Below are 10,977 nucleotides of genomic sequence, written 5' to 3'. Positions count from 1 at the left end.
TTTAACTGCTCAAAGGAATCTGTATTTAGACAGTTTAGAACATCTCATGCCTCTCACAGTTGGGAGGCTCTGAACAATCACATGTGGCTGGAAGAACCTATTCAGGCAGGCTAGAGGACTTCCAAAGGAGTTTGTAGTTTGAAACACCCTTGGCACGCCCAGGAACTTTATTAACTGGAGCTGTAAGTTAACTCTTTTTCAGAGAGAGGTGGTGGGGGGCAGCCCCCCGTGAAGTCAGAGGTGTAGGTGAGAGCACAAAGCAGTAAAGTAGGCAGATTCTGGTTTGGGGGGAAGATGCTTGAGAATTTCCAGGGGGACTCCTGAGGCTCGATCCCGCCTTTGCGTATGCCAAGCCTCCTTAGTCATGACCTTTGCCACAGGCAGAGTTCCTCACGCTGGCTCCCAGCAGATGACAGAGGATGAGATGGCTGGATGGCATCGTTGACTCGATGGACGTGAGTCTGAGTGAACTCCGGGAGTTGGTGATGGACAGGGAGGCCTGGTGTGCTGCGATTCATGGGGTCGCAAAGAGTCAGACACGACTGAGCAACTGAACTGAACTGAATTGATTGCTGCTGCTGCTAAGTCGATTCAGTCGTGTCCGACTCTGTGCAACCCCATAGACGGCAGCCCACCAGGCTCCCCCGACCCTGGGATTCTCCAGGCAAGAACACTGGAGTGGGTTGCCATTTCCTTCTCCAATACAGGAAAGTGAAAAGTGAAAGTGAAGTCGCTCAGTCCTGTCCCACTCTTCGCAACCCCATGGACTGCAGCCCACCAGGCTCCTCCGTCCATGGGATTTTCCAGGCTAGAGTACTGGAGTGGGGTGCCATTGCCTTCTCCGACTCAACTGATTAAGTCGCTTCAATTGAGTCCAACTCTGCTACTCCATGGACTGTAGTCCACCAAGCCTCTCTATCCATGGGATTCTCTAAGCAAGAATACTGGAATGGGTTGCCATGCCCTCCTTCAAGGGATCTTTCCCACCCAGAGATCGAACTTGCATCTCTTAAGTGAAAAGTGAAAGTGAAGTCGCTCAGTCATGTTCGACTCTTTGCGGCCCCATGGACTGTAGCCTACTAGGCTCCTCTGTCCATGGGGTTTTCCAGGCAATAGTACTGGAGTGGATTGCCATTTCCTTCTCCAGGGGATCTTCCCAACCCAGGGATCGAACCCATGTCTCCCTCATTGCAGGCTGATTCTTTACCAGCTGAGCCACAAGGGAAGCCCTCGTGGCATCTCTTAAGTCTCCTGTATTAGCAGGCAGGTTCTTTACCACTAGCACCACTTGGAAAGCCTGGAGCCATTTGCACCAAATCTCCTCTACAAAGAACATGACTATGCTGCCATTTAGAGTCATTTATGTTTCTCAGTTTTAAAATAGATTAGTAACCTACTTCTAAGCACTTTAGTTCTCAAAGCTATTATGAATGTTAACTTTTTTATTTATAACTAATCTATGCTGGGCTTCCCTGGTGGCTCAACTGGTAAAGAATTCACCTGCAGTGTGGGAGACCTGGATTCGATCTCTGGGTTGGGAAGATCCCCTGAAGAAGGGAATGGCTACCGACTCCAGTATTCTGGCCTGGAGAATTCCATGGACTGTATAGTCCATGGGGTTGCAAAGAGTTATGGACACAACTGAGTGACTTTCACATGCTGGTGTAGAGCAAAGTTTTTTGATCTGTATATTTTTCTTTTGATTTTTAAACTGGACACAGTTTTAATGTTTACTGATAATTAAGTTGACAAAATAACAAAGCATTTGTATTTTTAAGTGGAACCATTTATCCATGGACAGAAGGCCATGGGAAACCATACTTACCCACTTGCAACTATATCCTGTTCATGTTCTGTACATGATTTATTCACTGCTTGGAGAGGAGATCAAAGTGAAAGCACTCTTGAGAGGTGAACATGTCATTTTTGCTCATCCCTGAGCTTAAATCAGTGTCTGTGTTCTAATCAAGTTAAGCCTTTTGCTGGACTTAGATAATGCACTGTGATCTCTATACCTTCATGCATGGTAAAGAATTGAACTGCAAAGCAGGAGATGTGGGCTTGATCACTGGGCTGGGCTCAAATGGGAAGGAAGTGCAAAATCACTCCAGTATTCTTGCCTGGGAAACCCCACAGACAGAGCCTGGCAGGTTACAATACATGTGGTCTTAAAGAGTGGGACATGACTTAGCAGGTAAACAACAAAACAACATAGCTGATTTACAATATTGTGTTATTTTCTGCTGTACAGCAAAGTTAATCATTTACACATTACATATATCCACTTTTTTAGATTCTTTTCTCATATAAGCTATTACAGAGTACTGAGTAGAGTTCCCTGCGCTATAAGGTAGTGTAGTGTTAGTCACTTAGTTGTGTCCAACTCTGCGACCCCATGGACTGTGGCCCACCAGGCTTCTCTGTCCATGGGATTCTCCACGCCAGAATACTGGAAAGGGTTGCCATTCCCTTCTCCAGAGGATCTTCCCAACCCAGGGATCGAACCCAGGTCTCTTGCATTGCAGGCAGATTCTTCACCATCTAAGCTACAGGGAAGATCCTGTATATAGAATAGTGTTATACAGTAGTTCTCAATAGTTATCTATTTTATGTATAGTAGTATGTATAAGTCATTCCCAGTCTCCTAATGTATCCCCATTCTTTCCTCCATGGTAACCATAAGTTTGTTTCCTACATCTGTGTCTCTATTTCTGTTTTGGAAATAAGTTCATTTGTACCATTTTTTTTTTAATATTCCCCATATAAGTGATATCACAAGATATTTGTCTTTGCCTGTAATTCAGACCTCCTCTCACTTCATTTTTTCAGATACTTCTACCTTCCTTTGTACATTGTATAATCCTAACTCTGGACAAAGTACTTTTCCGTTCAACCCTAATTTTCTTAATTAATTGAAATTTGGTCCAGCACATTCCTTGCTATGTTTTCCTATAGAAGCCTAACCATTCCAACTCCTTCCAACTTCATGAAAAGTAGAAGGGATAAGTTTGCTCCTAGAGCCACCTCTAACCCACTGATTCATTGCTCTTTCTTCTTCACTTAAAGTTCACACCATTCCTATTGGCTTAAAAAGAGTTAAGATACAAATATGTTTTAAAATGCAAGTGGTAGTTTAGTTGTGTCCAACTCTTGTGACTCCATGGACTGTAGCCTGTCAGGCTTCTCTATCCTATGAGGAAGAAAGGATATATCCTATAGGATATGGGAAAATCTATGGGATTTTTCCAGGCAAGAATACTGAGTGGGTTGCCATTTCCTTCTCCAGGGAATCTTCCCAACCCAGGGATCAAACCCTGGTCTCCTGCATTGCAGTCAGATTCTTTATCTACTGAGCTACCAGAGAAGCCACCATCAGAATTCATCTGCTCAGGATACAAATGTATAGTCAGTTTATTACAAATAAAAGTAAATTTATTAGCCACAATAAAATAAGAAAACAAGGAAGACTTTATTTTTGCAGCAAACTCTTATTAATTGTAAAGTATTATGGAGTCACTCAGAAATAGGTTTTTAAACCATGTGAAGTTTATATATTAATCTGCACAAAATTATTCTATATAATTGTCTTCTATAGAAATTATCTGTGGATTATATGGGTAACTATTTCAAATAAATATAGCAATAAATAGAATGCCTTTTTAATTTTCCTAACACTCTACTATGGTTATATATGCTTTAAAGAAAAGGGAAAATCCTTTAAAAGGACAATAGATTTCAGGTAGACAAGTTGCAATTCACTCAAAACAAATTTTATTATATATTACTAATATAGGTAGTAGTAAAAGCATACATTGAGCCATGTTTTCCTTTATTAAAACCCTACAAAATTAAAGATTTCTAATTAGATTCATAATACCTAGATGTCATCTATGGTTAAATTTTGGCAAATGTGCTTAAAACAGTAAAAAGAGAACTATGTAGAATCTTTTATATATTATCAAAAATAGCATTAAATTTTTAAATGAGATTATTTAAAATATGGATTGTAAGTTCTTCTAATTTTCATCGAAGCAGATTTAATCTTGATGGGTGAGTTGTTTTTAGTCCACGTGTCCCATCGAATTCCAGTTGTAATCAACTTTCCAGAGAAGTGATGAATGCCATTCAGATTTGCGAGACCACACTGGCTGAACCACCAGCCGGTATTGTTACTGAGGTGGCTGCAGCTCTTCACAGACTGATCACTGATGAAGCATGCAGGACGACACCCGTCATTATCAACATCTGGTGTGCTGAAAGGCATTGCATTTTGATTATCTTCTTTTCTGAAGCCCCGGAATGCATCACCTAGGTAAAATAGATTTTTTTGATGACTAAATTTAAAGGCACTTTTTGTAATTTTAATCAACCTTTACCAACCAATCATGAAAAAGCATTGCATCTAAAACTAAGGCTTAAATTACTTTTTACTAGATATCAGATTAAAATCTCTCCTCCAGGAGCAATAGGCCAAAATCTGGTAATGAATTCCTCAACATAACAAACATCTTCAAGTGGACATTGCATGCGTGCTAAGTTGCCTCAGTCGTGTCCAACTCGTGTCCAACTCTCTACAACACTATGGACTGTAGCCCACTGGTTTCCTCTGTCCATAGGATTCTCCAGGCAAGAGTCCTGGAGTGGGTTGCCATGCCCTTCTCCACAAGTGGACATTTAATGGCACAAATTACAGAGGTCTGTGATGGCCTAGGTAAAACTCTGCATATTATCAGTTAAATTGAAAAGTATTACATCTTTGCTAACTGTGTAAAAGGACCAAACAGTAGCAGTATGAACTGAATGATGGCTTCTTTTGTATTTTTTTTTAAAACAAATGAAACATGAAAATACATCTCATTTTAGGAAAGAAATGCCAAATAGAGTTCCCTAAATATGTCTTTATCAATTAGCCCATTTTGTGTTCTCTTTTCCTTTTTGTCCAAAAAAATCCTATATATAGCATGATATGGCACTTTTCAAACATTGGAATTTTTTATGAATCTTTGAATCATGAAAGGGTAATGTAAACTTCGTTGTACATTCTCTTATCACAAGGGTCTGTGCTGCTCCTTTGCCACACACCATCCGGCCCCACCTCTGCCCTATCCCCTTTATCTGGCATTCACTAATGTGTTCTCCATTTCTGTGCCTTGTCTCAAACTGTTCTCTTTGCCAACATTCATTTGCCCAAATGCCATCCATTCCTCCAAGTACAAATCACTGATTCTCAACTATAAGGATGCTAAATATCCATCTAGTTGATACAAATACCTGGGCCCAAACTTACTGCATCAGATTCTGCACAAGTATGTACTTTCAAAAAGCATCCCAGGTTGAATCTAACATTAATTTTTTGTTGAAAATCACCCTTCCATGAAGATTTCCTGGATGCAATCAGTCGGAATCATTCTCTCCCTCTTAACCTCAGTCCCTTGGACTGCAAGGAGATCCAACCAGTCCATTCTAAAGGAGATCAGCCCTGGGTGTTCTTTGGAAGGAATGATGCTAAAGCTGAAACTCCAGTACTTTGGCCACCTCATGCGAAGAGTTGACTCATTGGAAAAGACTCTGATGCTGGGAGGGATTGGGGGCAGGAGGAGAAGGGGATGACAGAGGATGAGATGGCTGGATGGCATCACTTACTCGATGGACATGGGTTTGGGTAGACTCCGGGAGTTGGTGATGGACAGGGAGGCCTGGCGTGCTGCAATTCATGGGGTCGCAAAGAGTCGGACACGACTGAGCGACTGAACTGAACTGAACTAACCTCCAAAGATGTATCAGTATTCTGTTCTATTCTGTTTCCAGTTCTATTTACTCTTCCCCTCTATATTGTGATCAGTTAAAGAGCTGGAAGCGCAACTCATTCATTTTTGGATTTCTAACACTAATCATACCTACTGAACAAGAACCATCATGAGCAATCAACAGAAGAGCTAAATTTAATATTAACTCAAGTTTAAAATATCAACATCAAAATATAAATTTAACGTCAAGTATTTTAAAGTGCTAACAAATATAATTTTGGGGGGCAGAAAGTAGATGCACTGAAATATAGACCCTTAAAAACCCATTAAACTAGTTGTTCTATCAGCCTGGGTCCTTGCCACGGCTCAGATGTCATGAGCTGGCATCCCGGGAAGTCACTTAATCTTTCTTCACCTGTGAAGCGAGAAGAGTGAAGATCAGCTCTAACATTCTAAGACTTTTAAATGCTGGACTTTCAGAACATGAAAATGGAAATAATGCCTTCCCAGCCTGTCCCACAGAATCGCTATCTAAAGAATCAGTTGAGATTACATATGGCAAGTTGTTTTAAAGTGTATAAAGCAGCTCAAAACCATGAGATGATGCAACCATCATAGCAGAGTTTCAAAACTCAAGACTTAAACAGTTTTCTCATTCTTAATCTAATCTGTCAACAGTTATATAAATATATATATATATGCCAAAATAAATATATTACTTTTTATCTTCATCTAATATTGAATCAGCTAGATTTAAATCTTTTGGATAATTTTAGGAATAAAAAACTTACCAGCATTTCCTGAATATCGTCCTAAGTGTACTTTAAAAAATTTTGTTTCATCCTCTATCCAAAAATCATCATATGATGCATAAGCTAATGTGTCATCTTCAGATTCCAGTGCCACATGCAGCATAAAACTGGTATTCTTCTGATTCACTATATAAAAAGTCTTTTTCAGTCCTAGCCAAAACTCACCTGTTAAAAAAAAATGCTTTTTTAAATATGTTATAGCATATTTAAAATAACTCGTTTTATTAGCATAACCCTGTGTTATTAAGTGCTTGATGTTGTTTGGTGTTTCAATAACTCTGAGATGGTGCACATAAATTATTTGAGGGAATAGACGGCCCTAGCTCAAATTATCACTGTGTGCCTAATTTGCCAATATATATATATATATGTGTGTGTGTATATCTTCCCATTTCTGCTTTACTAGACCAAGGATAACTAGATTGTTTCATTTTTTATCTGCCTAAATTAAATTCAAAAAGTCATTTAAAGATTAAGTAAAAAGTCAAGTTCTACCTTAAGGCATATCAACAAAAACTACCAGTTCAAATATTATGGCAAGTAACAAAATGTTTGGGAAGGAAATGGCAACCCACTCCAGTGTTCTTGCCTGGAGAATCCCAGGAGCCTGGTGGGCAGCCGTCTATGGAGTCGCACAGAGTCAGACACGACTGAAGCAACTTAGCAGCAACAACAAAATGATGTATACCAGTAAATGTAAGAGGTTTAACCTCCATATCAGCAACTCCTAAAGAAATATTTCCTGAAAGTGCTCAATAGAAATTATTCTTTCTCTGTCTTTGAGAATAATGTTTTGTGAACTAATATTTCTTTGTTATAATGCAGCTTGTCAGTTACCTCTGAATGAATGAAAATGTAAGGTAGAAACACCAGAGTAATCTCAGGTTAGGGTCAGTATTTCCAAGATGATTGTAGATCCAGGATGAATTCCTAAACTCCGTAATACAAACTGCGTATTTGCATGTTCTAGCCATTGGCATTCTACCTCCCTCTACTCACTGACACGGCCTAAATGTGAACACTCCTGCTCTGAAGCACATCCCTCTGCCTGAATCATGAAATTACCAAAGGAAGTAAGGTCTAGTAAAATTAACTTCAAAGAGTTGGGGATGATGTGACAGCATTCAGACTCTTAAAACCATAGCTAAGACATTAAGTCACTCTCAAGGGCTTGCAGGAACATTTTAGCGGCATACCCACCTAGAACTAAAGATATTCTGAAGAAGTACAGGAAGAAAGGAAGTAAGAAAGACGGACAAGTAAGACAGGACTGCTTGGTTTCTCCTAGTCTGACACCAATTAAATGTCCTTGCCACACCTCCCCTATACCCCAAATCCCAAGTGTAACTTAAGATACTTTCCTTAATACTGTTTATTTCTTTAATAGGCCAAATACAAAGCAGTCTGTTTACCAAAGTATATCTGCCTGAAGACATTTTTCGTTAAAACTAAAATGATCTCCCTACAGAAATAAGGATTATGTAAGGAAAATAACAGTTTAGAGTATGCAGATCTATGACTGCTCGATTCAGATGGCCGGGCTTGTTGGAAAATTGGAGGTAATGCTGAGAAAACACAAGTATATCAACTGCAGTCCATAGTATGGCAGCTATTTGGCCTTCTTTGTGACATTTTATTACATTTCACACATTTTCTAACCTCACTGACATGCAGTAGGGTTTTTAGCAGTAGGACTAACACCACCACTTACTAAATCCTTGAATGACATTATTATGGGATGTTAAATATTTTAAGTTATAACAACAGCAACTTAAAATAATAGCATAAAAATGATCAAAGTCACCTGCAAATGTTCCAATTAATGTAAAATTCTGCAGTGTTCAGAAATACTAATGTTTCTGTTCAACAGCCAAAGTGATGTTGCCATGGAATATTGGGAACAGATTTTACAGTTCACCTGGGGTTTCCATTTGCCAACTTTTGAGCATAGTGATTTTTACTGATGCTTTTATAAAGCACTACTTTCAGTTCACATTATTTGAGCTCATACACAATGTACCCCAAATTTCCATTTCATTTGTTTGTACAGACACAGCACAAATCTCAAGAATTTCAAGGTCCCTGTTCATTCAGTTTTTAATTCTACAAATAACTATTGACCATCTGCCAGAACGCTGCTGGGTGTATAATCAATACTTAATAAATACCCAACTTATAATTTTCAGTCAAATCACATTTCAACAGGCATCTAAAAATAAAGATATCTAGATCCCAACTGAAGACCTCCTTATTTTAAATAATTTGGCTAATGATCAGAGAGTAGCTTAAGTCATGTTTTTATACACACAGGATTTACTATTTTTACTAATAATTTGACCAATACAGACAGTCTCTAGGCATAATACCAAAAAGAAGAAAAAAGAGGAGAAATGAATAAAATTTGACCTAAGAGGTCACCAAATCCGTCCAGATAATCACACCACAACTTTTGGAAATCAATTATCCCATCGATCCTTTTCTGTATCACAGTCCATCCACCTCCTCTGTAATCCATGTCACACATAACCTAAAATAAACCCAGAAAAGACAAAACAACATGCTATTATTTGCATTCTTTGATATAAAACTCATACTTCAAGCTTGTGCAAGTCACTCAGTCATGTCCGACTCTTTGCGACCCCGTGGACTTTATCGTCCTTGGAATTCTCTAGGCCAGATTACTGGAGTGAGTAGCCTTTCTCTTCTCCAGGGGATTTTCCCAACCCAGGGGTTGAACCCAGGTCTCCAGAATTGAAGGCAGATTCTTTACCAGCTGAACCACAAGGGAAGCCCAAGAATCCTGGACTGGGTAGCCTATCCCTTCTTCAATGGATCTTCCTGACCGAGGAATCAAACTGGGGTCTCCTGCATTGCAGGTGGATTCTTTACCAACTGAGCTATGAGGGAATCCCATACTTCACCCTGAGCCTAGAGAAAGAGAAGATACTGCCACTGAAAGTTTCAATGCAGCTGTATATCATTAAAATATTCAGATTTTTTTTTAAATCTCAAGAAATAATACTGTTTGTTATAAAACAAACATAACTGCAGTCCCTGCTTCAGTCAATATATGTGTTTGTAGCATTTTAAGGCTCTTATTCCTCAACTTTATAAATATTTTTCAGTTGAGTAATAATAGTGACTGATTTTACAGTAATAAAAGTGACAGATTTTATTTTCTTGGGCTCCAAAATCACTGTGGACAGTGAGTGCAGCCATGAAATTAAAACATGCTTGCTCCTTGGGAGGAAAACTTTGATAAACCTAACCTAGACAGTGTATTAAAAAGCAGAGACATCACTTTGCCAACAAAAGTGCATATAGTCAATGTTATGGTTTTTCCAGTAGTCATGTACAGGTGAGAGTTAGACCATAAAGAAGGCTGAGTGCTGAAGAACTGATGCTTTTGAATTGTGGTACTGGAGAAGGCTCTTGAGAGTCCTTGGACCACAAGGAGATGAAACCAGTCAGTTCTAAAGGAAATCAACCCTGAATATTCATTGGAAGGACTGATGCTGAAGCTAAAGCTCTAATACTTTGGCCACATGATGTGAAGAGCTGACTCACTGGAAAAGACCCTGATGCTGGGAAAGATTGAAGGCAAAGGAGACAGAGGCAGGAGCATCATCGATTCAGTGGATACGAATCTGAGCAAACTCTGGGAGACAGTGGAGAACAAAGGAGCCTGGCGTGCTGCAGTCCATAGGGTCTCAGAGTCAGACATGATCAAACCTGCATCTGTTATGTCTCCTGCAATGGCAGGCGGGTTCTTTACCACTAGCGCCACCTGGGAAGCCCCATAGATGGGGCTTAGACCATGCTTTTCTGTCTGAAAATCTCAATCTGAACACGGGCCATCCAGGCTATGGAGAAAAAAAGCAATCAAAGACAGACACACAGGCATATTTGACATTGTTTTAAAAATCAGTGTTTTGATTAAAAGGAAAAGTTATTTATAAAGAAATGTATCACTCTGCCACATCAGATGGATGTCAAAAACAGCAAAAACAAATGACATCCATCTGATGTGGCAGAGTGATACATTTCTTTATAAATAACTTTTCCTTTTAATTAAAACACTGATTTTTAAAACAATGTCAAATATGCCTGTGTGTCTGTCTTTGATTGCTTTTTTTCTCCATAGCCTGGATGGCCCGTGTTCAGATTGAGATTTTCAGACAGAAAAGCATGGTCTAAGCCCCATCTATGGGGCTTCCCAGGTGGCGCTAGTGGTAAAGAACCCACCTGCCATTGCAGGAGACATAAGAGATGCAGGTTCGATCCCTGGGTCAGGAAGATCCCCTGGAGGAGGGCAATGCAATGCACTTCACTATCCTTGCCTGCAGAATCTCATGGACAGAGAAGCCTGGTAGGCTACAGACCACGGGGTCGCAAAGAGTCAGACGTGACTGAAGCAA

At 39.6% G+C, this 10,977-nt stretch overlaps 1 protein-coding gene across 2 annotated transcripts in view; it reads right to left on the bottom strand.

Moving 5' to 3' along the window:
- Window positions 1-3,741: 3,741 nt before the first annotated feature.
- The window catches only part of ANGPTL5 (angiopoietin-like 5), a 17,209-nt gene continuing 9,973 nt past the window's right edge, over window positions 3,742-10,977 (bottom strand). Inside the window, exons 6-8 of one of the 2 annotated variants that reach the window (XM_010848226.1) lie at window positions 8,966-9,086; window positions 6,539-6,724; window positions 3,742-4,308 (exon numbers count right to left, since the gene is read on the bottom strand). In XM_010848226.1, coding sequence (XP_010846528.1) covers window positions 3,989-4,308; window positions 6,539-6,724; window positions 8,966-9,086 — 627 coding nt within the window. In that variant the 3' untranslated portion in view covers window positions 3,742-3,988. The remainder of the gene's footprint in view (window positions 4,309-6,538; window positions 6,725-8,965; window positions 9,087-10,977) is intronic. The other variant, XM_010848227.1, reaches the window with a different exon arrangement.

The sequence above is a fragment of the Bison bison genome, unplaced genomic scaffold, assembly GCF_000754665.1.
Source record: "Bison bison bison isolate TAMUID 2011002044 unplaced genomic scaffold, Bison_UMD1.0 scf7180017864262, whole genome shotgun sequence".
NCBI lineage: Eukaryota > Metazoa > Chordata > Mammalia > Artiodactyla > Bovidae > Bison > Bison bison.
Note: the sequence above shows the minus strand (reverse complement) of the source record. Positions and strands in the feature narration are given on the sequence as shown.